At 46.3% G+C, this 26,744-nt stretch overlaps 1 protein-coding gene across 9 annotated transcripts in view; it reads left to right on the forward strand.

Annotated features, from left to right (window-relative positions):
- The window catches only part of ZNF618 (zinc finger protein 618), a 185,024-nt gene that overhangs the window by 126,898 nt on the left and 31,382 nt on the right, over nucleotides 1-26,744 (forward strand). For 5 of the 9 annotated variants that reach the window (XM_059925422.1, XM_059925425.1, XM_059925423.1 and 2 more), the window contains exons 4-10: nucleotides 2,154-2,231; nucleotides 2,877-2,915; nucleotides 8,182-8,271; nucleotides 9,177-9,212; nucleotides 9,304-9,381; nucleotides 16,260-16,319; nucleotides 16,861-16,950. In XM_059925422.1, the coding sequence (XP_059781405.1) occupies nucleotides 2,154-2,231; nucleotides 2,877-2,915; nucleotides 8,182-8,271; nucleotides 9,177-9,212; nucleotides 9,304-9,381; nucleotides 16,260-16,319; nucleotides 16,861-16,950 (471 nt within the window). The remainder of the gene's footprint in view (nucleotides 1-2,153; nucleotides 2,232-2,876; nucleotides 2,916-8,181; nucleotides 8,272-9,176; nucleotides 9,213-9,303; nucleotides 9,382-16,259; nucleotides 16,320-16,860; nucleotides 16,951-26,744) is intronic. The other 4 variants (XM_059925426.1, XM_059925427.1, XM_059925428.1 and 1 more) reach the window with 2 other exon arrangements.

The raw sequence follows: 26,744 nt of genomic DNA on the forward strand, positions 1-26,744 counted from the left end.
ACTCCCCCTTCCTTCCCTGGGCTGCCTGCCCCTCCACCTCCCCCCGTCTTTCCCTTCTCCTGCTCAAGGCCCCTGACTGTGGCCTCTTGCTACAGCCGTGTCAGGGTCCCGCACTGTGCCCACCAGGTCCTGCACTTGGCTGTCGTAGCACAGCCACTCTGCACGTCCTCTTGCCTGGTGGCCTGTCTGCTTCCCATCAGACGGAGGGCAGCAATCGCGTCTTGCTTATGGTTGGGGCCTCGGTGCCGGGCATGTTGAAGATGCTCAATAAATTCCCAATCGGTTGAACGAGAATTAGCAGAAACCGTTGAAGTGCAGGTTGGAGGCATAGGGAGGGAGTCCAGGTCTTTATTACTCAGTGACAGATGAGTAGAACAGCAGGATGCCGTGAATTTACTGAGCCCCCGCTGTGTGCCAGTCACGGGACTAAAGACAGGGAAATATACACTCTGATCTTTGCCCTCCGTGTGTTTATATTTTTCCCAGTAAGACAAGGTTAACACATATAAAACCACTGAATAACAGGCTGCTAAATTCCATGCTGGTTTGGATGACAGCGTTCCCTTGAGTGACCCACAGTAGCAAAGTGGCACTGCCACCTGGGGGCCCGCTGACTCACAGGTTCTAGCTCATTCATCCTGATCTTGGTCATGAGACGCAGGTATCATAGTCCTGTTTTACAGGTGAGGAAGCTGAGGCTCGGACCGGAAAAGGAATGTTCCTGCGATCAAACAGCTAGGGGGTGGCAGCGCTGAGCTCACGGTCAGGCTCCGAGCCCAGTGCTCTTCTGACTTAACCTGATACTTGGAATTGACACCCAGTAGCCGGGCCTCTGGCCCGAGGTCGGAGACTGCAGGCAGTGGGAGTTGACGATACTCCCACTCACCGACGGTCTGTGCTCGTGGTAGGAGTACTACTCATGCTTCGTTCAGTCTTCACATAGATGCTCTTACGTTATCCACAATCTTCTGATAAGGAGACTGAGGCCCGGCCAGTAAATGGTTGAGCTGAGACTCCATCCCAGGCCTGTCTGACTTCAAACCAGTGGTTCCCACGCCTGGTTGCTGGGCATCAGAATCCTCTGTGGATGCTTTGGGAAAAGGCAGATTCCTAGGCCCCTGGCCCTAGCCATTCTGGTACTGTTAGCCTGGAGTGGGGTCAGGGACTCTGTGTGTGTGCAAGCTCCCAGGTCGTTCTGTTAGGGATGGGGCCTGGGCCCAGGTGGTGGCAGGCCTGTGTGAGGGATGGGCAGGGCCTCCAACTCCTGGGGCCCTTGCCAGGCTGGGTCTCATGGGCTCTGCTTGCCTTCTGCCATGGGCCTTTGCCCTATCATCTGCATGGGTGGGCCCTGCCTTTGACTTATCTGGAATGCCTGCTGGGAACTCAGCCATTTCAATCTACCTGCCTCTGGGAGAAGGGCCTGGCAGAGGGCTGGAGTCAGACATTCATACCATGTTGATCTCTGCACGTCTGAGGGATCAAGACGGCACCTCAACAGATAAGAGAGGTCCTCTCCTTGTCAGACACATCTGTAGTAGAGCTAGGCACTTCCTGATGGGGCGTGGGGCGACCTCTATGAGGTAGGTACTTTTAGCCCCATTTTACAGATGAGCAGACTGAGGCTTAGTGTGTTTAAGGAAATTACCAAGGTCAGGCTGCTGGTAAGTGGCAGAACCCAGATATATGGTTTAAAGCCTGTCCTCTTAATCTCTGTCCATCCTGGCAGGGAGAGCAGTAGCTAGAAATTATTCTTTTGCACCTAAGTGATGATTTCCTTACATGGATGCAATTTATTCCTTATCCTGAAATTCTTTTACATTCACCTCCTTTTTCCTTTCAAGGAATAACTGTGAGTTACCTAAGAAGTTACCCTCTCTGTCTTATAGATTTGGAAGCTGAGGCCCAGAGGCGGGAAGTGACTCGCCCAAGGTCACTCAGAAAATAGAGACAAAAACCTGAAATAGACCCCAGCCTCCTAGCCTCCAGCTCAGTGCTGTCTTTGCTGGTCCTTGCTGCCTCTTTGCTTGTGGGAGACACCATAGCCCATTGGCACAGAGTTAGCATTACCTGGAGGCATCACCAGGGGTCCTGGGGCCTCGTGGTTGTGCACGTTGGATGCTGGCTGACCAGTCCTTTCCTTTCCTGTTTTCTAGGGTCCTACGAGTGTGGAATCTGTGGCAAGAAGTACAAATATTACAACTGTTTCCAGACCCACGTACGGGCACACCGAGGTGAGTGGCGTGTCCCTGGGGCAGAGCTGAGGGGCCGCACCTCCCCATCCTCTGCCTGTTTTTCCACCTGGGCCCCTCCAGGGTGACCCCAGAGGCCCTCAGAACTCTTTCTGCAGTAGGAGTGGGACCCGAAGAGGAAAGGAGAGGCCTCCTTAACTTGAGAGAGCACCCAGGGATGGGGGTGGGGTGGGGTGCAGCAGGATATACCACCAGTGCCCCCTGTCTGCCCCGCACAGGCCCGCTTCCTCCCAAGGTGCTTCAGTGCTGTTCAGTGTCAGCGGTCCTCGCAGGGAAGGTGCTCGTGTGTCATCTCATGTGCTGCTCATGACAGCCCAGGGAGTGGGGCGGGGCACTGTCTCCATTCTGAAGATGAGGATGCTGAAGCTACGGGAACAAGAGGGATGGTGCCTGCCCCTCCCTGAGCCTGACCCTGGCAGGCAGGGAGGAAGGGCACCGGCTCAGGGCCCGACAGACAGCAGGGAACATGGGGAAGGCTTTGTGCCTGCACCCTGAGTGGGAGGAGAGCGTCCCTGGGCACGCGGTAGCGGCTTCTCCTGGCCTCCGCCTGCCCGGCTTCTCTCTCTTTTGGTGCTGGCCCTTCCATTGGTCCCCTCTGCTCACCTCCTTCTTCTCTCTCTCTCACAGACACAGAAGCCACCTCGGGGGAGGGAGCCTCCCAAGGCAGTGAGTATTTTCCCCTCCTCTTGGACTGTGCGGGCTGAGAGGGCCAGGGGTGGGAGGAGGAGGGAGAGCCAGAGCCAGGGGTGGGGGAGGAGGGAGAGCCAGGGCCAGGGGTGATGCTCTCAGCCCATCACCCCGACCTCAGGCGGCTTCTGGGAGGCCTATTGCTGTGATGCAGGCTTTGGCTTTGGACGCAGCACCTCAGAGCAGCCTTTCCCAAAGTGTGCCCCGTGGCATAGGCATCCTGGGGGAAGTTAACCGGCATTCTGTCAATCAAGGGTTCTCTGGCCAGATAACCTGGGGAAACCTTGAGTTCTGCTAAGTTGAACATGTTTCTTTGCTGTAGACTTTTCACTGGCAAAATATGCACATGTATCCCCAAGAGGGGTCCAGGGTATACACCATTTCCTCTGTTCTTTTGACTCCCGCTCATGGGTCGGGGGCTGTGTAGCTGATGTTTGTGAAATGCTACTTCAGAGACTCATCCACCCATGGGCACGAACCCTGGGGTGCGGTATCCCAGCACTTGGCATGTACAGGGCCTGGGCATCTGGGGATACTGTTCTGCTTGGCTGCTTGCAGGCCCTGCTTGCCTTCCCTCCAGATCTAAACCCACAGGGCTGGTAGCCAGCCAGCACGACAAACCTGAGCTCCGGAACCCAGCAGTTCCTCTCCCAGGTGCGTTATGTGCGCACTTCCACCCCAAGATGTGAATTAGGGTGTTCTTAGCACTATTCGTAACAGCTTCAAACTGGAAGGCACCCAAGTGCCCAGCGCTAGTTGAACAGATAAGTGAGTCATGGTGTGTCCCACAAAGGACTGCAGTACAGCAGTGAGAGGGAAAGCCCGACAGCTACACACAGCAGCGTGGGTTACCCGCAAACAGAACGTTAGCCAAAGGAGCCCGGCACAAAGAGTGCTTCCCCTAAGATCTGTGTATAGAAGGTACAAGAACAGGGGAAACTAATTCACGCTGGAAGAAGTCGGAGTCGTGGTGACCCTTGGGAAGGGGTTTCTGGGTTCTGTGATTTGAGTTGGGCACTGGTTACAGGTGTTTTCGGTTTTCAAAAATGTAACGAGCTGAATGTTTAGGATTTGTACGTTTTTCTCCATCAGTGGTCAGCATGTTTTTTGATAGGGGACCAGATAGAAAATATTTTAGACTCTGCAGGCTAGGTCGTCTCCATCACAGCTGCTCGGCTCTGCCATGGAGCACGAACACAGCCAGAGACGGTATGGAAATGGATTCCTTATCAAAACAGACAGTGGGCAGGCCATAGTTTGGCCACCCCTGTTCTGCATGCTTGGTATACCACCATGAAAAGTTTCTTAAAATAATAAATGGGCTTCCCTGGTGGCGCAGTGGTTGAGAGTCTGCCTGCCAGTGCGGCGGATGTGGGTTCGAGCCCTGGTCTGGGAAGATCCCACATGCCGCGGAGCAGCTGGGCCCATGAGCCACAACTACTGAGCCTGCGCGTCTGGAGCCTGTGCTCTGCAACAGGGGAGGCCGCGATAGTGAGAGGCCCGTGCACCGCGATGAAGAGTGGCCCCCGCTCGCCGCAGCTGGAGAGAGCCCTCGCGCGGGGACGAGGACCCAACACAGCCAAAGATAAATAAATAAATAAATATATTAAAATAAATAAATAAACAAACATGAACCACCCCCCGCCACCCCCCTTAAAAATCCAAAACAGAGTAGTTTGAGGAGGCAGGGTCTTAGTTGCCATTGGGTCCTAACAGCATTTCTTCTAAGGCACTTTCGCATCCACCCTCTCTTTGGATTCTTACACCACGTGAAAGGCCTGCAGGGCTGAGGCTACCCCTCCGTTTTCTGGAGAATCTGAGCCTCAGGTTGGCCAGGCACCTGCCCGAGGGTCCTTGGCAGGAGGAATTCAGGGTCCTGTGCCTCCTCCCCAAGCCCCACCCTGCCCCTGCCTGGCCCCGGGCTCCTTCTCCCTCAATAGCTCCCTTCTCTTCCGGCTCCCATCGCCTGCCTGTGGTCAGCCGCACAGTTAAAGAACTTCCCTATTTATCTTTCCTTCTTTGGCTATTCTGGGCCCCTGGCCTCTCCAGCAGCCCCTCAATGATCCGTTATGCTCCGTCTGGCTTCCGCTGTTCCCGGAGTTTCACTGGTTGTGGAGGACTTCGTGACTGGGGGTATTTTTAGTCCTTCCATCACTTTTCCCTTTCTCTCTGCGGAATTCACTCCCCATGGCCAGTGTGCTCTGCTTGACTCTCCGTCCTGCCCCGCCGCCCTGCCCTGGGCCAGCAGTGCCCGCTCAGAAAGCCTGGCCTCCTCACACCCCAGCCTCGCGACAAGAGCCTGGCCATGGCGTCCTGTGGAGAATGTCAAGTCCAGCCTTGATCTTTTTGCAGATGAGGATACTGAGTTCCAGAGAGAAGTCATGCAGCTTGTTAGGGGCGGAGGTGGGCATAGAAACCAAGTCTCACACCTTCTAGTCCAGGAATCTTTCATTTATTTGTTAGAGAAATAGTACAGTCATGCATAGAGGCATATACCCAGTTACCCATCTCTCAACTACGAACATAAAAGATTAACTCCGCATCGAGCTCTTGCCTTTGTTTAACAATAATATTAGGTAACATTTACCAAGTATTTATTGTGTGTTAGGTGTTGTGCTCATTTATTCTTTATCACAATTCTGGGAGATGAAGGAACATATCAGTCCTGTTTTACAGATGAGAAAATCGAGGTGCAGAGAGTTTAGGGCACGTGCCTGACATTAATGGCACCTGTAGGTGGTGGAGTTGAGTTTGAACTTGGGCAGCCTGACTCTAGAGCCTGCCTCCCCAGAGATTCCTGGAGTCCCTGAGCTCTCTTGGGGTTCTGAAGATGTGGTTTCACTGACCAAAAAATCATTTTGCCTTTCTTCCTTTGGGGATAACTCTCTTGTCCTAATTCGCTCCTGCCTTAGGTGGGCCCGGGCATGTGGCCCTGTCCACATTGAGGAGACATAGATCAGGATGTGGTGTGGGATTCGACAGAGCAGGGTGGGGCACTTCTCGGTGGCAGAAAGCTGGGGGTTCACCTTTTATTGGAAGTGGCAGATGTATGTGGCCCAGCTGGTAGGAGAGGCAACGTGAGCAGAGATGAGACACATGGGGCAGGCAGCTGTGGGGTGACCAGCACTGACCAGTATGGGAGAGGACTCACGGGGCAGGACCCCATCTGGAACCAGCAGACCCCAGTTGGGCTTGACCTCTCCACCTCTGTTCCCCGGGTGTCCAGCTCTGAGAAGGATTACGGTCCAGATGGGACACGATGGGATAGGTTGTTGCCTGTGTTGGATTGCTGGCCATGGGGAAGGATCGAAGCCCGTGCCAGGCTTGGAGTCCTGGAACTGCCAGCCTGGGAGAGGCCCCGGGAATCAGCTCATCTACCACCACCCCCCCTCCCCAAACTAGGGGGGAAATGGGGATGCTGAATCCCGAGGTGGGGTTGTCACTTGCTGGCAGTCTGGGTGAGGCAGGCCGGGACCAAGACTCTCCTCCCCACGTCCCACCACCTCTACCCTGCCACTCCGTGGTGGGTCGGGGCAGGGGCATGGAGATGGGAGGGCCTGGTAGGATGGTGGATGCCTGAACCCTGCCTGGTCCCCACACCCTCAGAATGTCTGTGTGTACCTCGCCCGGAGACCAGGTCGTCTCTGTGGCCCTGCATCTGCCAGGCACGTCCAGGGACTGCAGGTGCCGTGGAAGAGGTGGAGGCAGAGGCGGGGAGCTGGCTAATGCCATCTGTGTCCCTGACTTCAGCTAAGCGGGGGCCAGAAACCCTCCCACAGAATCGCCTGGCACTGCAACCTTGGGATGGGGCGGTCACATCAGATCCTGTGTTTGGGTGCTGAGGAGCGAAAGACGGGCCAAGAGGCTGGTACCCCAGCCCAGGAGTGGAGAGTGATTCATCTGGACAGAGAAGGACCATGTGCCCTGACTCAGCCATGGCTTAGAGTTAAGTGAGTAGCTGGATGCTGGCTATTCCCTGCCCCGCTGTACAGCCTTGAGCAAGCCACCCAACCTCCCTGTGCTGGGCGTCCTCGGGAAGCTGGGGTGGACGGGCCATCCCTAGATCAGCCCAAGGAGCACACACACAAGGTCTTTGCTAGTCCAAACGTTGGAGGGGCTGCCGATGTGGCAAAGGCACTGTCCTGTACGAGTCCAGCCTCAGACTTTGGAGAGGCCTAGGGGATCATCCAAACTCAGGCCCTGTCATTGTTTATTGCTGTGTCACACATTTCCCCGAAACTTACTGACTTGTAAAGCGACAGGCATTGATCATGTTACTGTTCCTGTGGTCAGAATCTGAGTGTGGCTTCACCTGGTCCTCTGGCTCTGGGTCTCTCCTGAGGCTGCAGTCAAGGCCAGGGCTGTGGTCTTATCTCACAGCTCAGCCGGGGAAGGGACTGCCTCTGTACGTACTCCCATGTTTGTTAGCAGGATCCATCCTTCCCAGGCTGTTGGGCTGAGGGCCTCAGTTCCCCGCTGGCTGTTCACCAGAGGCTGCCAAGTGGGTCTCTATGTGAGGCAGCCTGCAACAGGGCAGCTAGCAAGAACGAGATGGTGTGAGCAAGGCCAAAGTCGTAGCCTTCTTGTGACATCACTTAACGCTAAGCCATGGCTAAGTCAGGGCACATGGTCCTTCTCTGTCCGGATGAATCACTCTCTACTCCTGGGCTGGGGTACCAGCCTCCTGGCCCTCTTTTGCTCCTCACCTTACTGCATTGTCTCTGTTAGGAGCAAGTCAGCGGGTCCAGCCGAGACATTGCACAGGACGGGAATACCAGTAGCCAGGGTCATTCAGAACCATCCGTGATGGGCCTCACCCAGGCCCCCCTTGCTGTGGGGCTTGCAGCAGGTCCCTTCTGCTCCTCAGTAGACTCAAGTGTTAAGTGGGTTATTACCTCCTCCCTCGATTGCAAGGCCGAATGGAGGGAATGCTGGGGGAGCTCCTGGCCTGGCCCCTAGCAGTGCAGCCAACACCCAGGAAGCTGTAGCTGCGGTGATTGTTATTCTCACTTAACGAAGGAAGTCATGAACCAGGCCCTTAGGGGCTCAGCTCACGTGGGGTAGGATTGGGAGTGCCTTTGAAAATCACTTCAAGGCTCCCTGGTCTCCTTGTGTAGAAGACTCCTAACACCCCAGGAACTATTCTCCACGGAGTCACCAGTTGGGCCCAGTCTGGCCCACACCACCTCCCCCAGTCCCAAGTGACTGAAGCCCTGGTAACCACGTGTCTTTCCATCCCCCACAGACAACTTCAGGTACACGTGTGACATCTGCGGGAAGAAGTACAAATACTACAGCTGTTTCCAGGAGCACCGAGACCTGCACGCAGTGGATGGTGAGTCAGACCCCTCACTCCTCAGGAGCAGAGTCCCATAAAGAGACCCCCCTCCAGGGCTGCTTATGGGGCCCAGGGCCCACCCACAGCTTCCCCTCCTTCCTCCTACCCAGGGAAGGTCGGGCAGCAGGCAGACCACGAGTGGAGTGACGAACCTCCGAGGATTCTGGGCTAGAGAAGGTCCCCATCATATTCCATGTGTATTTCTGATGAGGGTAACCCAAGTGAAACTGCCGTTTTTGTAGGTCAAAATCAGTCGAATATCAGCAATTTTATACCGATTTATTTTATGATTTCATGTTGAGTATTCACACGCTCTGGTGAAATTAAACCAATTTTTTTTAAATGAATGATGATATTTTAGCATCTTAGATTATAGAGTTAGAAATTAGAAAGATAAATTTAGGTAATTTATTTTTGGAATCTTGAGAATCCTAGAAATAGGGTCTTCGACTGGGAAAGGCTCCGGAGGGCTCCTTCTCCAGCCCCGCACCCCGAGCCCGTGTCAGGCTGTGACAGCCAGGCCTTGCCACCTATCGCCTCTGGTCCATCCTTCCTCTCACCTCCTTTTTCTTTCCCCACCCCGCCATCTCTTCCTTTTTTTCTCCTGCCCTGGTCCCTCGAGCGGCTGGCGGTGATCCAGAAACAGGCCAGCCAGAAAGCGTCTTCCTGCCCTGGGGTGGGCCCTCGCCTGTGGGGAGGACGAGGAATGGAGCGATGTGCCCTCCTGTGGCCCTTGGTTTCCTGGGCAGCCACAGTGGCTGAGGCAGCTGTCCTGGGCCCCAAAGGCAAGCTTGCTGGGACAGAGGCTGGGAGCATTGGGCAGAGGCAGCTATGGGCAGGGACTAACAGGGCTCCTGTTTGCTTCTTTCCTTCTGCGGCTGCCGCCTCCCGCCCGGGCGCAGTGTTTAGTGTGGAAGGGGCCCCTGAGAATCGGGCAGGTAAGTCCTTGGTGGCTTCCCACCTCCCTGTTCCAACCTGAGCTCTGAGACCTGGTTACCAGGGCACTAAGGGCCGTGTGTTCTCCCACAGACCCCTTCGACCAAGGTGTCGTGGCCACTGACGAGGTGAAGGAGGAGCCCCCGGAACCATTCCAGAAAATCGGGCCAAGTATGCAGGCCTCTCTCTGGGGCCGGGGCTGGGTGGGGAGACAGGTGGGGGTGGCTGAGGGCGGCAGGGCGAGTCCCACCACGGGAAGGGGGCAGCGTTGCTAATCCTGCAGCAACAGCTCTGGCCAGTGAGGCACTGGCCTTGTACCTCACTTTGCCCACCTGTCAAATGGGTCAGTCACTCTTAGGACTTGCTTTTGAGAAGCAGCAGGACAGCACAGGGTCCAGGTCAGGGCAGTGAAGGTAGCACAGGCTTGGTGCCCAGTGTTAGCCGTCCTGAGCCTTGGCTCCTCACCTGTGGAGTAAGGGTGACACTTCCCCGCAGGTTTGTTGGGGGATTAAATGAGATCATGGATATAAATCACCTATTAATTAGCACAGTGCCTGGTACATAGTAGGTGCTCGGAAAATACTGTCGTTATTGTTGTCAGAAGGGGTTTATCAGCAAATGAAGCTTTCCGGGGGAGCTACATGCAGATGCTCTGTCCTCAGCCCAATAAACCCCTGAGAGCAGGAGCCACGCACTTGACCTGCCTATTTGCAACGCACTGGTATTGAGTATTGTGGGAACACAGCAGTGAGCAAGATAGATGTGGCCCTCCCTTGGGTAGTTCACACACAAACGGGGCAGTAGGTCAGTAAGCAGGTAGTTACAACATAGAAGCCCAGGGAACAGTGGGGCTGGGAGGCAACTGACCAGCCTTGGGAATCCGTGAGGCTTCTGCATGGGGATGAGGGTGGGGATGAGCCCCTGTATCCCACATGAAGGCAGGAGAGCTGCACTTGTTCCAGGAACTGAAAGGCAAATCGATTCTGAGTTCAGGTCTTAGAGAGCCTTGAAAACCAGAAGAAGGCAGTTAGATTTCATCCTGAGGGGAATGAGCCAGAGTTTACTCAGTGGAGAAGGGACTTGATCAGATTTGTGTTTTAGGAAGACATTTTGGCTGCTGCAGGGAGTGTGGATTTGGGTCGGGGTGGAGGTTGGTTCTCGCAAGTGAGACTGGTCCAGCCCTTCAGGAATTTGCATGCTTGCTTCTTGCTCTCTATTTTCCATGCCTCTCTTACTACCCAGCAAGAAGAGACCTTTATTGGCTCTACCTGTTGCAATAAGAATTAAGGCAGCTTGTGAAAATATACACACAAACATAGATTGAATGGATGAGGAAGTTTAGGGAAGGAGAGTCAAGGGAGCTGGAACAGTGAAGCCAGAGACAAGCCTCAGAGGGCGGGACTTGGTCTCGGCCCTTGGAAGGCATTGGATGGTCCCCTGAGTGTTCTTCCTCCTTCCTCGTAGGAGATGATTCTCTCCTTTTCTTTACCTCTTAAAGCATTCAGGAAACTGGAGATGTGATAATGTCTGTAAATATGATGTAAAAATAATGTCTGTATGACAGCACTTGTCATATGCAATGGTAAACATTCAATAAACAGTAACATTAAAATAATCTTGAAGTGGGGGCTTCCCTGGTGGTCCAGTGGTTAAGACTTCGCCTTCCAATGCAGGGGGTGTGGGTTCGATCCCTGGTCAGGGAACTAAGATCTCACATGCCTCAGGCACAAAAAACCAAAACATAAAACCGAAGCAATACTGTAACAAATTCAATAAAGACTTTAAAAATGGTCCACATCAAAAAAAAAAAAATCTTTAAAACAAAAAAAATAATAATCTTGAAGTGAAGAAAATGATGATATCCTTAACACTAAAACTGCCAGAAGTTAGACTGTGGGAAAAACCCAGATGTGAATCAGACATGTTCCATGACGGACATTCATAGACCAATGCAGGACAGGGACATTGGGATCTGTGAAACTCCCCCCCTCCCGCTTCAATGCTATCTGCCAGCAGCCCCAGCATAGCACCACCCCTTCCATCTGTAGCATCATAATTATCAAAATAGAATACAGACAACATAGGCTATAGAATTAGACAAGCCCAGGTTTGAATGCTGACATCACCAATTTACTAGCTACTTACCCCCACTGAGTGTCCTTTGATTCTTGTATAAGTTGGGAATAAGAACATCTATCTGTTCTTCAGGGCTGTTGGAGGCTGCCTGTGTCAAGTGTCTAGCCCAGCACCAGGCTCGTATTTAGGGCTTAACGAATGAGCGATGTTGCTGAGAGATAGTCAAGAGTGAGAGCTTTAGAGCCATCCCAAAGATGAACCCCAGCTCTATACTTAATGCCTGTGTGATGTCCTGCAAGTTTTATAATCTCTCTAATCACAGTAATGACAGTAAAACTCACCTCTCAGGATTGTAGTGGAGATTAGATGAGATTATATTTGTAAAGGAATTAGTATAGTCCTTGACATTTACATGGAAAGCATTAAACAAGTGGTACCTATTAATTATCCAGAAAGGTACAGAGCAAGATGAAACTTGTTCTCTATATCAGTAACTACGTCTGACAGCCAGCCAGTGCTAGGACCCAGGAGGGATTATCACAAATTATATGGGGTAGGGAATTGCATTGAGAAAACTGACTGAGTTTGGCTCCCAGCTTGACGCCATGGAAATGAGATGTCTATAAGAGTATGAGGGTGTTCCTTGCTACCACTCAGCAGCTGCCTTGTGAGATCAGAATCCTGCTTCTTGGGCTTCTGCCACTTTTTGTAAGCTGGCCAGTGCCACAGAACCCTGATAGTGATGAGGCACAGAATAAGGGGAGCTAGTAGAGGTACAGTGCACTGTGGAGGGACTAGTCCCCACAAGTAGAGCTCTGTAGGTCAGGGGAAGAGGAGAAACAGTGGCAGCAGGGCATGCTGGGAAGTACGCCTTCCACATCCATGTCAGCTGAGCAAATTGGAGAATTAAGTACTCAAGGAGGAGGAAGCCAGAGCCAGGACAGAGCAGAGGAATCCTGCTAGAAGGAGGGAGTTGGTCTAAGAGGCCCTGTGTGTTAACTTGCTCTTCGGCTGCAGATCTGAGAATTGCTCCCATGGTAATGGTCTACCATGATAATGGGGGGATGATCGAGGACAATTTGTTCAAGTCTATTGAAACAGTGTAAATCTGGATTTATTTATAGGTTACTTGAGTTTTATACCTGGATAAGGAAGAGTGACTTGAAAGGTAAAAAAAAAAAATAAGAAAATAGAACTTGGGAACTATGAAAATTCCACATGACAAGAAAGGAATTTAAGAGACTTAGAGGAAGAGTGTACCTCTGAAAATGATCTACCACAGAGTCTAGAAGGAAATGCTGTTTGGCAACCACAGTCAAGTATGAGAAAATATCACCTTAGTTCACTGAGGCTGCCATAACAAAGTACCATAGACTGGGTGACTTAAATAACAGAAATTTATTTTCTCACAGTTCTGGAGGCTGAAGTCAAAATCAGGGTGCCAGTATGGTTGAGTTCTGGTCCAATGACCCTCTTTCTGGCTGTACTCTGACATGGTGAGGAGAAAAAGGGAACAAACTCTCTGGTGCCTCTTGTTATAAGGTCTCTAATCCCATCATGAGGGACCCCACCCCCATCCTCATGACTTCATCTAACCTAATTACTTCCCAAAGGCCCCATCTCCAAATAGCATCGCATTGGGAGACAGGACATCAACATCTGAATTTGGGGGGTAAACAATTCAGTCTATAGCATGACCTCTGTAAAAAAGGAAGCTGTATGGTGAAAAAGCAACAAGACAAGATGAAAAGGCAAAGAGAGAGGAGTGAGATGAGAAGAGAGAAGCAGAAAGTATAAGAACAGAATTAAAACCTACATTGTAGATAGTAAAGAGCAGAGTTGATCTGCAGAAATGGATTAATAATGTAAAGGACAAACTTGAACAGATGAGCTTAATAAGCAGAAAACGTGATAAATATGGAGAATGGGGAAACTGTTCCAGATAATTGGTGGGACAGAAACAATACTCCAAAGATACAATAGAAGAAAAAATTGCTCAGCTAAAGGAAGACCTATATGTCAGGTAGAATCAATAAAAAAAGACCCATAACTAAATAGATATTAGTGGCTCTTTAAACTATAAATATAAGGGGGAAAACTATACAGGTACCTAGACATAAAAAAGCAAGTTACTTACAAATGATTTCAAGGTGGACTTGCATCAGACTTCCCTGCAATACTAAATGCTGAAAGATCATGGAATAAGTTCTGAAGGGAAAAAGGTATAATCTAAGAATTTTATATCTAGACAAATTGTGATTTATGTGTAAAAAAAAAAAAAAGCAAGGGCTCAAAAACATGCTATTTCTCCTATATACCCAACTTCAAAAAATTACTTGAAGATGTACTCCAATGAACTGAGTGGTTGAACACATTTAAGGGCTCAATTATGAGGCATTAATTCATAGTAAAAGAGGACTTGTGAATACTGAAGCCAGGTAAACTAGAAGTAAGTTTAAGTTTAAAATTTTGCAAATCTGATTATAAAATTGAATGCAAAAAAAAGAGATCATTCTAAAATATTAAAAATGAATGTTAAAAACCAGGAAGGAAGGAATAGGTGAAGGATACAATAAAGTAGGTTAAACCAGTCCTGCTTATAGTGTGGTCCCCAGACCAGCAGCATAAGCATCTCCTAAAAGCTTATTAAAAATGTAAATTCTCAGGCCCCACACCAGACCTGTGGAATCAGAATCTCCAAGGTGGGGCTCAGGTGTCTGTGTTGTAACAGTCTTTCTAGATGATTCTTATTTAGGCTAAAGTTTGAGAGGCACTGAGTTAAACTACCTTTCTCAATGGTAATAGATATGAAAATATCATTTCGTGCTTGACTATAAAAATTAGAGAAATGTATCTTATATACTGTCTAGAACAATGGAAAATATTGGGAAATGCTGGATATTGGAGAATAATGGAAAGGCAAAGAAAAGAGTTTATACATCAAACAACTGAAAACTAAGGGAATAAACCAGAAAGGGTATAGGATGAAAAGAAAAGAATCATAAGACAAGTAAAACCAAGTCAGTAATAGCAATAAAAGCAAATGGCATAATTTCCTTTATTAGAAGACAAAGATTCTCAGGTTAACTTAAAAGAATCCAATTATGAATGGCTTATTAGAGACATACTTAGTTAATTCCTTGTCTTTTACTCTTCTCTTTCCCATGGAGCTCTTTCCTACTCCCTTAACTAAATTGAATTCCCTATTAGGATTTTCATAGCACTGTGTCTCCTTAAGACTACCCATTGTGTTTGCAGTTTTAGATTTGTTTGTGTGATTATTTGATTTTTCTTTCTCCTTTTCCAGACTGTAAGTTCCTTGAAGGCAGGGACCATTGCTCAACATTTTGTGCCAGCATTTAGCACAGTACCTGTTTGATGAATGCAAGTACAAGAAAATTTAGGGAAATGGCTTTAGGGACATGTGAACAAGTAGAAGGATCTAACAAAGTAATTATCAAGAACTAATAATATTAATACCAGACGAACTAATAAAACAGTGTAATTAAAAGTTAGAGTGGTGGTTCTTAACTTTCTAACACTTGAGGATTTTCTTCAGGACCTGTTAAAACACAGTTTGCTGGATCCCATCCTTAGGATTTTTCTTTCAGAATGTCTCAAAAAAGTGCTGAGAATTTGCATTTCTAACAGGTTCCCAGGCAATGCTGATGCCACTAGCCCAGGGACCACGCTTTGAGAACTGCTGTGTTAGAAAATAGTGTAATGTTAACAAAGGATATGGTTCAAGGTGGAGGTTTTGATCTCATGAGCCTATCTGCATCAAACAACATTATATCTAAATATACAAAATAAATTCAGAAACACAATGAACTGGAAGGATTGATCACAACATTTAGTCTTTGACAGAGCAAGGAGAGAAATAAAGGTTATATAGAGTTTGAATAATACAATTAATACAGCTGATCTAACAACTTCAGAGCCTACAAAGAGCAATAATATATCTTTACCAGTGGTCATGAATCAGTTAACAAAAATTATTTAGCTACCAAAATATTTAAAGCTTCTATATTGCAAGAAAAGAACATAAACAGACTAAGAAACCAATTGAGAAAAGATACTTGTAACATGTCGAACGAAATGTTGATGCCCTTAATCTATAGAGTTCTTAGCAATTTTAAAAAGGTAAACATGCCTATAGAAACATTGACTGTAAACACAAATAGGAAGGTCACAAAAGAAAAACTGTAGTTCATTAATCCTCAAAAATAGTCAGCTTCCTTAGAACTCAAAGAAATGGAAAATAAAACCAGCAGTGCAATGTATTTCTCCCTATCAGGCATAGTAAGAAGATGATAGTACTTAATGCTGGCTACAGTATATGGAAACAGTCATTTTGAGATCTTTCTGATGGGGGCGAAAATTGGCCCAACCTTTCAGTAAGTAGTTGGTGCTGTGGTGATCAAAAGCCTTAAAAATGCAGACCCTTAATTTATCCTGAGGAAATATGTGCAAAGATTATGAACAATAATCTTTATTTTGCAGTGGTGTGCAAAAATAATGAGCAGATGTGCAAAAATTTCTACGAGGATATGGATCACAGCATTTTTTTTATAAGGGAAAAATTTTGAAACAATCTCAGTGTCCTCTGGTTTAGGAGACTGGCTCAGCAAATTCCAAAGTCCAGTGGGAACCAGGCAGCCAATAAATGCAGTAGAGATCGATGTTTATTGATTTGAGCAAGATGTCTACAAAATATTGTCGATTGAATGCACCAGGTTACAAAGAGCATATAGATCAGGGCTGGCTAATTCAAGGCCCGTAGAAGCCAGACGGCTGACGTCAGTGAGAGATGAGATGGGAGTGCAGGGTGGGGTCTGGGGCAAGTGGCCAGGTGAATGCTCCACCCCATGGGGTAGCTGCGACTCTTTTTGGGGGATTATAGATGATTGAAGTTTCTCTTATATTTAAAATTTTGTATTTGTATTTATCAGTATTTTATAATTTTCCCCCAGTGAACAATATTACATCAGAAATTTTTAAGAAGAAAGAAGTTAGGCAGTGCCAAAAGAGAGGTAAAGATGAAGTTCGGTGGGACCCAAGAGGAAGACGTGACCCCTTCTGCCAGAGGGTGGGGGGTGTTTGGGGGCAGGGAAAGTCCTGGAGACAAGGTGACCCACATGTGGCCATTGCAGAGGGCAAGGCTTGAAAAGGGGCTGATAAAGAGGTTGGCACTGGAGGTCAACTCAGGACACCACACATTTCCTGAGCACCGGGGCCTGGGGGTGGAGTGATGGAGGAGGACAGCGTGTGCCAGGTACTGTTCTAAGCATGTGACATACAAATTTAATCCTCACAGCAATCCTATAAGGTGGTCCTATCATTGCCCCATTTTACAGATAGGAAAACTGAGGCACGGAGAGGTTAATAGATTTGCCTAAAGTCACACAGCTTGAAATAGAGGAGCTGGGATTTGAACCCCGGCGGTCTGACTCAAGGGGACTCCTGATTCTAGTTGGTGGTCCCAGAATGAGGAGGGGTTTGGGGGGAGGGAGCAAGCTGCTACTTCTGGATGGGAACAGGCACCCATTCCCACACTCTTCTCTCCTTGGACAGAAACCGGCAATTATACCTGTGAATTCTGTGGAAAGCAGTACAAGTACTACACGCCCTACCAGGAGCACGTGGCCTTACACGCCCCCATCAGTGAGTACCTTCTCTGGTTGGGGGCAGGGTGGGCCAGCTATAGGCTGAGGCTCTGGAGTTTTGCCAGGAGAGGGTGAAAGCAAAGGTGAACTTGTTCTGGGTCAGCCTCTAGGTGTCCAGGTCTGACCTGGGGCCACCTGACTGCAGGAGCTGGGAAAGCCCCACCCTTAAGCCAGGAAAGCCTGAGTCCTCCCCCGGTGGTCTCAGAGGCCTGGGCCCATGTGGATTTTGGGTTAGGAAGGGTGGGCATCATTCACCCAAGTCCTTCAGCAGCCTTGTCCTCACCTCTTCCAAGCACCTCCAAATCATGTGGTTCCTGAGTCCCCACCCCCAAAGGCAGCACCGTGTAATGCAGCTTCAGTCTGAACCAGTGCAGGGCCTAACCCAGGCTAGAGGATGGTCAGTTAGACAAGACAGCTTTGCCCTTGGAGGTAGAAAGGGTAAGAAGTCAGAAGGAGTGACAAGCCGGCCCCAGAAGCCCCGGGTATTAGTCCCAGTGGAGTCACAGGCATGTGTGTGGCCTTGGGCAGGCCCCCAATCTCTCCCTCCTCCCCTGGCCTGGGAGGGAAAGGGTTCTAAGGATCCTTCCCACAGGGACATCCTGGCCTTCCATTCTCCCGATGCAGCTGATTTCCCAGCTTCCCTTTTGGATGTCAGAGGGGGCTGTATCCTTAGATCCCCAAGTATATGAGCTAAGAGGGCCCTCAGTCCTCAGCCAAAGTTCTGACAGGGCGGGGCTTAACCACACTGCAGGGCAGTAGGGTGGGATGTTTAAGAGGTATTTGGGAGTATCCCTGCTTTTGTTTGTCACAACAGAGCTATGGGGATCCCACTCCACAGTCTGTGGATGGGAAGATGTAGGTTCAGGGAGGGGAAGGGATTATGCAAGGTCATCAGGGTGCAAGGTGCCTAGAGTAGGGGAGGCCCAACCCTCCTGGAGCACTGGCTATAGCAGCACAGGCACGTGGGCCCCTGAGGGCTTTCAGGTGGGCAGGGAGGGGTGTCCAGAGCTCAGGCGGTGGAGGAGGTAGCTTCCCCAGGAAGTCCCGCCTGCTGTGCAGAGCGGCAGGACTGAGGGGTCTCCCTGTGGGCGGGAGCACCCATCCTTAGGTGGAACCCTAGGCTAAGCTTCTCATCCTGCTAGACCCCTGACTGCTGGGTAACCTTGGACCTGTCACTTCCCTTCTCTGGGCTCAGGTTTCCCACCTGTGGGAGCTCTCAAGGTCTTTTCAGCCTAGGGGTCTGGATTCCAGTCATCTCCAGTATAAGGAGACCCTCAGGCAGGCATCTGCAGTGGCTCAACTAGAGGAACCTATCCTGCCACCCATACTAAGCATGTATGGGTTATTTAGTGCCCACCACATGTCCAGGTTCTATGCGGGGGAGAGAGGACACAGCTTACACTGGGTGGGCACTAACCCATCATTTGACCCACTCATGGTGCTGGTGCTGAAGCATCAGGGCTGTGGCTGGCTTGAGCTCCTTGGCTCAGACCCCTCTGGGGATCCCGCTTTCCATGGGCAGGGACAGGGGCAATTGTGTGTGGGTACCTGCTTACCTGTGCTCTCCAGGGAAACAGCAACTGCCCCTTACCTGTGCTCTCCAGGGAAACAGCAACTGCCCTGCTGCCTGGTGCCCAGAGGGGATGCTATGCAGAATGCACTTACAGTTAGGTGTTAGTTACAAAGCCAGCCTGCAACTTGGGTTTCAGCCTTTGGAGAAAACCTTCAGTGCTGTTTCTGCTCTTCCCCCAAATGGCTCTTGCTGGAACAAGTTGAATAAGGTCATGGAGTTAATAAGAGGAGGAGCTTGGCTAGAACCCAGATAGGCAACCTCCAGGCCCATACCCTTAACCATGAAGTTCTCCTGCATCACATGTCAGATGGTACAGCAGGAAGGGGAGCTTCATGTGTACCCTGATTACTTCCCTAACATCCAGGTACTTCTCTCCTGAAAGGCTGTCTAGTCTTTCTCTGTTCCTTATTTTCTTGTTCTCTCTATTGTGAACTCTCTTTGTCTTTCTGCATCTGCATCTCTTCTTTATTACTGAAGTCTAGGGACTCTATGATCATCTATGTTTAAAGTTACAGAGTGAGAGATTTAGGCTAGATGCAACAGAGGATTGATTCTCCAAAGCTGACCAAGAAATAGCCCCTCCAGTGGCCTTTGGATCTAGATATTTGTATGTCCATGGGTTCTATGTGGAATTGGGGGCTGGACTTGATGGCTTCATCAAGTGATACCCAGGGCCAGGCCTTGAGAGACCCTGGGTCTCCTGAGAGCATCCAGAGAGACGTAGGCTGACTGAAAGGAGGTCTAACGAAATGGAGTCATATAATATGTACTCTTTTGGGTCTGACTGCTTTCACTTAGCAAAATGTTTTTAAGATTCATACATGTTTTATATATCAGTTCATTCTTTATTTTTACTGCTGAGCAATATTCTCTTGTGTGCAAGTACCACAGTTTGTTGAGCCATTTGCTTGTTCATTTGAATTGTTTCCAGTTTTAGGCTATTATGAATAAAGCTGCTATGAAAATGCTTGTACTAGGATTTCTGTGTTCACTTCTCTTGGATAAATTCCAGGGAGTAGAATTGATAGGTCATAGGGGAGAGTATGTTTACCTTTTTAAGAACTGACAAACCATTTCCCAAGATGACTGTAGCACCTTTCACTCCCACCAGCCACAGATGGGAGTTGCACTTGCTGCAAATTCTTGCCAACAGTTTGGTGGTAGGAAGCTATTCTGGTGAGTGTGTAGTGGTATTTCATTGTGGTGTTAATTTGTATTTTCCTGATGACTAATGATGTTGAGCACTTTTTCATTTGCTTATTAACCATTCGTATATTTTACTTAGGAAACTGTTTAAGTCTTTTGCCCATTTTTTTTGGTTGGGTTGTTTGTCTTTTTATTGTTAAATTGGAGGAGTTCTTTATATATTCTAGATCCAGGGTTTTTATCAAATATATATATTGTGAACATTTTCTCTCAGTCTTTGGTGTGACTGTTGATTTTCATATAGTATCTTTTGATGAGCAGTTTTTCATTTTAATGAAGTCTAATTTATCAATTTTTTTTTTATGGTTAGTGTTTTCTCAGTTCTACTCAGGATATCCTTGCCTACTTCAAGGTGGTGAAGATATTCTCCTTTATTATCTTTTAGAATCTTTATACTTTCAGCTTTTACATTTAAGTCTCTGATCCATTTTAAGTTAATTTTTGTGAATGATGAGAGGTATGATTTGAGATTAACTTTATTCCATATGACTGTCTGGTTGTTCCAACACCATTTGTTGAAAAGATTGTCCTTTTTCCATTACATTGCATTGAGACCTTTGTTGAAAATCAGTTGAATGCGTAAGTAAGTGTGAGTTTATTTCTGTTCCACTGATCTATTTGCCTGTGTTGGTGCCAACATGGTCTTATTTACTGTAAGTCTTAAATCAGGTACTCTCAGTTTTTCAACCTTGTGTATTTTTAAGAATATTTTCCTTAAAACAAGGAACTTTGCCTTGCAATATAAATGTTAGTCTTATTGCCAATTGCTACAAAAAAATCCAACTGGGATTTTGTTTAGGATTACACTGAATCTATAGACCAATCTGGGGAGAACAGACATCATAATAATAGTCAATCTTCCACTTCATGAACATAGTATATCTCTCCATTGGTTTAGGTCTATTTAAATTTCTCTCAGCAATAGTTTGTATTTTCAGAGCAGAGGTCTTGCACATATTTCATTAAATTATATCTAAGTATTTTATGGGTTTTTTTGATGCTACTGTGATTTTTTTATTTTCCAGTTTTTGTTGCTATGATTTTTGTATATATTGAATTTGTATCCTGCAACTTTGTTAAATTCACTTATTAGTTCTATTAGCTTTTTTCTAAATTTATCAGAATTTTTCTTGTACATACTGATGTCATCTAATAAAGACAGCCTTACTTCTTTTTTTCTAATCTGTATTCCTTTTATTATTCTCTTTCTTCCCCATTATGCTGATTAGGACCCTCCAGTTCAGTGCTGAATAAATGAAATGTGTGGATATCTCTGCCTAGTTCCCAATCATAGGGTTCAGTTTTTCATCATTAAGTATGATCATTTTCATCATTAAGTATTATGTTAGCTAAAATAGGTTTTCATAGATGCCCCTTTGTCAGTTGAGGAAGTTACCTTCTATTTCTAATTTACTGAAAGTTTTTATCATAAATTGGTGTTAGGTGTTTTTTCTACATCTATTGAGATGATCCTATGATTCTTATCTTTTATTCTGATAATGTGGTAAATTACATGGATTGACTTTTAAAAAAAAATAAGTCACCATGTCTGTTCTTTATTAAAATACATTGACTATCAGAAAACCATGAAATGAACTAAAGGACATTACAGTGTTGGGATGTTTCTTCTTTTCCAGAAGAATGACTTCTTTTTTTGAGCTTCTTTTTCTTGGAAAGGCATCTAAATTGCTTTGAGACCTAGGGCAGTTTGTAGAGTTAATTTGCTTTCAAGCATGTGTTTTCTGATTACATCTATCTAAAATTCCCTAGAATTTTACCTGGCTTTTAATATCACTCCCCAAACTGACCCTTCAGTGGCAGGGAACTACAGTCCTAGGATTAGGATAGTGCCCCAGATTCAATCAGTGGTTTGTTAACCATGCTCATAATCAAGAAAATAAATATTTCTGGTATTTTTTTTAAAAAACACCTTTATTGAAGTATACTGTCACTCAATAAAGTACCTTATTTAAAGTAAACAATTTGATGTTTTGACCTATGTATGCACCCATGAAACCATCACCACAATCAAGATAATGAACATATCTATCACCCCCAAAAGTTTCCTCGTGCCCTTCTGTAATCCCTCACTCACCACTTCCCTACCCCCAGGCAAGCACTGATCTGCTTCCTATTACTATAGATTAGTTTGTATTTTCTAGAATCTTGCAAATATGGAATCTTATAGTATCTACTCTTTTTGTGTGTGGTGGGGTCTGGCTTCTTTCATTTAGCATAATTGTTTAGAGATTCATCCATGTTTATATGTATCAGTAGTTCATTCCTTTTCATTGATGAGTAGTAGTGTTCCACTGTCTAGATGCAGATACCACAATTTCCTTCATCTGTTTACTTGTGGATGGATATTTAGGTTGTTTCCAGTTTGGAGCTAATATAAATAAAGCTGCTGTGAACATTTGTGAACACGTCTTCCTATGGACAAATGCCTTCATTTCTCTTAGGTAAATACCTAGTCTGGATCATATGATAAGTTTAACTTTTAAGAAACAGTCAGGCTGTTATGCCATTTTACACTTCAACCAGCAGTGTATTTTACTTTTCTTGTAATGTCCTTGTCTAAGTTGGGTATCAGAGTTATGCTGGCCTCATAAAGTGAGTTGGGAAGAGTGTTCCCTGAGTATAGTGTCAATTAGGTTATGTTGGTTAATAATGTTCAAATCTCTATACTTTTACAGGCTTTTTAAAAAAATCTATTTCTTCTATTAAGTAGAGGGAGAAGCATTAAAATCTGCAACGATAATTGTGGATATGCTGTTTCTCTCCTTAGTTCTGTCAATTTTTGATTCATGTATTTTGAAACTTTGTTTTTAGGTGCATACACTGAGGATCATTGTGTCTTGATGAATTGACCCTTTTTAAAATTGTGCAGTGCCCCTTTAAATCTCTGATAACACCTGTTGTCCTGAAATCTACTTTATTTGATATTAATATAGCCACTTCAGGTTTCTTAGGATTAGTATTTGTATGATAAATCTCTTTTCATCCTTTGAATCTGTGTCTTTATATATGAAGTGTGTACATATAGTTGGTTCTTGCTCCTTTATCCAGTTGGGCAATCCCTGCTCTTTAATTGAGGTGTTTAATCCATTTACACTTAATATAATTTATTGATATGGTTGATTTTAAATTTACCATCTTATTATAATTTTTCCTGTTCGTCCCATCTGTTCTTATTCCTCATTTTTTCTACTTTTCTTGCCTTCTTTAATATTAATCAAGAATTTCTTTGTTTCCTCTGTTAGCTTTCTAGCTATACCTCTTTTTCTTTAGTGGTTACTCTGTGGTTTATAACATTCATCTTTAATGTATTACAGTTTACCATGAATTTATAACACATCACACATAATCCAAGAATCTTATAACAACTTACTTCTATTTACTGCCTTCCTGTCCTTTGTGCTATTATGATACATATACATCTACATAAGTTATAAACCCAATAATTTTTCTTTTTGCTTTATATAGTCAGTTATTTGTTAAAGAAATAAGAAAATGCCTTTTATATTTACCCACATATTAAAATTTTCATACTTTTCTTTCTTTTTTATAAATCTGAATCTATGTTATGATTTTCCTTTATTTCCTGAAGAGCTTCCTTTAACATTTCTTATACTGTAGGTCTGTTGATGAAAGAGTCTCTTAATTGAAAGTGTTTTCATTTCACCTTTTCTTTTGAAGGATATTTTCTTTGGATATGAAATTCTAGGTTGAGATATTTTTCTTTCAGCATTTTAAAAATGTCATTCCTTTATCTATCTTCTGGCTTATGTTGTTTCTGATGAGAATTCAGAGATCATTCTGATTGTTATTCTGTATTTAATGGGTCTCTTTTCTCTGAATGCTTTTAAATATTTCTCTATATTACTGATTTTCAGCAATTTGATTATGATGTATAGTTTTCCTTGTGTTTATCCTGTTTGGGGTTCACTGAGCTTCTTAGATCAGTGGGTTTATATTTTTCATCAGATTTGGAAAATTTTCAGCCAGTATTTCTGCAAATATTTTTCTTCCCCAATCTCTTCCTTCTCCTGTTGAGACTTTAATTACATATATATTAGATTGTTTTATGATGTTTACAGATCAATTGAAGCTCTGTTCAGTTTTTCAGCCTTGTTTTCCCTCTGTGTTTCAATTTGGATAATTTCTAGTGTCCTGTATACAAGTTTACTGATCTTTTCTTCTACAGTCTTATTTGTTTCATTAGAAATATCCATCAAATGATTTTACATTTCAGCTATCATATTTTTCATCTCTGTAATTTCCACTTGGTTCCTTTTTACATTGTTTCTTTCATTATATTCATATTATCCTTTAAATGTTTGACCATATTTATAATAGCTGTGTTAAGGTCCTTGTCTGCTAATGCCATCATCCCTGTCATTTCTTTATGTTCCTATTGATTTTCTTCCTCTTGATTATTACTCACATTTTCCTGCTTCACCTAACAAATAAATTTTTATTCTGTGCTGCACATTGTGGATGCATGCTATGTTGTTGAGTGTGTGGATTTTGTTGTCTTCTTCTAAAAAGTGTTGAATTTTGTTCTGGCAGGCAGTTAATCTACTTACAGATCAACTTGATACTTCAAAGCCTTGTTTTAAAGCTGTGTTAGGGCAGTTCCAGAGCAGTCCTTATTCTAGGGTTAGAGTAATCCTTCTGAGGCATGGCTTTTCTGGGTCTCAACTGAATGCTGGAGGTATTCAGCAAGATCTCTCCTCTGGCAGGTGGAACTCAGACATCTCCTTGCCTTTTGCCACCTCTGAATCTTCAATCAGCTCCCTGCCCCACTCCCCCCGCCCCCAGCAGCTATTGGTTGCCAGTCTTTACAGAGGCTCCCTCTGCACAAATACAGTTTGGTGTTCAGCCAAAGACTTCAAGGGACCCCTCTGCGCATTTCTGGAGTTGTTTTTTTGCACAATTTCCTCCTCTTTGTTATTCTTCCCTGTAAACTCCAGCTGCCTCAGAAGCCCTGAACTCTGATCACTGTCTCTCAGATCAGTGAGATTGAAGTGCATCCTTCAAGCTCCACCTCTGTGCTGTGGTTCAGAGGGTCTATCCTAGCAGAGAGCTGGGGTGATCCTGGGGCTCACAGCAGGTCTTCTTTCATGAATCGCAGTCTTGCATCATCTACATTCAGAGTCTGAAAATTCTTGTTCCATGCATTTTGTCCAGCTTTACAGTTGAATCTGGAGGAGGGCTAGTCCTGTACCAGGTATACATACCATCATGTCCAGAAGTGTAAGGTCTCCAGTTCTCTTTCTAAGACTAAAATCTGTGAGCAGCGGTTCACAAATTAGATTCCTCTTGCATAACATCTCCCTTGCATTCCCTCCTCTAGCCTTTGAGCACCCTATTCCCTTTTGCCTCCAATGCGTTTCTACTCCCCTCTACCGCGTTAAAGGTTTCAGGGAAATCCTCTGGTCTTCCCTGCCTCTCAGCTGCATGGTTACCTTTCTTGAATCCTTATAGTCTCTGAATTTTTGTTCCAGTTAAATTTTCAGCTTTACAGAAAGAAGAGACCACGTGCTATCTTATTTTTAATATCTCTTATGTATAAATATCTCATACCTTTCTTACTAGGCCAGTCTGCCAGTCTGGAATGCTTTCTTCCTTTCTCAGTGAGAACCCAGGTAGGAATATCAGCCTGATAACATTCCATGTGAGGAGGTCAACAGATGGAGCAAAAGGTTGAGTGAAATGAGTTAGGAGCCTGGGAAGTTTATCTTGGCTCGGCACTGATCTCCTCTGTGACCCTGGCGTGGTGCCCGTACCTCTCTTGAGCCTCTTTGTCCCTAGCTGCCTTATACCCTTGGTACCAGTGGGAGGATAACATGTGAGAAGCTTCTTGTGCCCTCTCTTGGGCATCCCATCTTTAATGTGCTCTGTTTAAGTGGTTCTGAGCCATTCGTGCGTTGATTCCTGGTTCCACAATATCTGTTGAGCACTTCCTGTGTGCTAGGGAATGTGCCAGGCACTGAGTGCATAGTTGGGCCAAAGTGGCAGAGTCCCTACCCCCACGGAACATACAGGGTAACGGGGAAAAAGACATTGATCGAAGATCACACCATGGGTCATGATTGGTGGCAGTCAGATCTTGGAAGGGAAGAAGGGAGGCGACTGAAAGATAAATGACCAGGTTGGGTATCAGGGAGGGCTTCCAGAGGAAGTGATGTTTAGGTGGAGGTATGTAGGACCAGCAGTAGTGATCCAGGCAGAAACTGGAGGGAAGAACATTCCAGGCAGAGGGAATACCATGAGCAAAGGCCATGAAACTTGGAAGAGAGAGGGGTAGACTGAGAGGGCAAGGAGTGGGCAGGTCCCAGGCAAGGGTCCAGGGCAAGCAGGTGATGCCCGAGGGTTTACTGTATCATGTGCTTTTGGGTGTCCTGAGCTCCCTGCCACAGGGAAGGAGGGGCTTTCCCACACAGAATGCCAGGATTTTGACAGCAGGGTCACAGACCATGAAAAGATCTGATCCAGAGGGTCTCCTAGAAAACATTCTGCAGGTGGAGACGAGGCCTAAGAGGGGAAGCAACATGCTCTGTTTATTGCTCAGAAATTCTCTGTCCCTTGTGCCCAGGTGCCCGGGGGTGTGTTAGTGCCTAAGGGGACCACATGGCCTGTGCAAAGACCTCCTTGAGAAGCTGGCAGGCTTGAGCCCCCGTCCCATCCTGGCACTAACTTTCTGTGTGGCTGTAAACTTATTAACCATTCTGGGCCTTGGTTTCCTTGTTCCTAAAACATACCATTAATAACTATTTACACTTGAAGAGTAGTTTACCATTCAAGGTGCTACCGTGACCTGTGTGGATTCTCACAAAATCCCTGTGAGGTTGGTAGTGCAGAGATGGGTGTCCTGCTCTCATCAGTGGAGGTGAGGTGGGAAAACTGAGGCCAAGAGGGGAAGTAAAGAGTCCAAGACCACAGAAGCTGGAGGTGACAGACCTGGGATTCAGAGGTGGGTCAGGCTCACCGCACACTCAGTGCTGGTT

This window comes from Balaenoptera ricei, chromosome 6 (assembly GCF_028023285.1).
Source record: "Balaenoptera ricei isolate mBalRic1 chromosome 6, mBalRic1.hap2, whole genome shotgun sequence".
Taxonomy (NCBI): domain Eukaryota; kingdom Metazoa; phylum Chordata; class Mammalia; order Artiodactyla; family Balaenopteridae; genus Balaenoptera; species Balaenoptera ricei.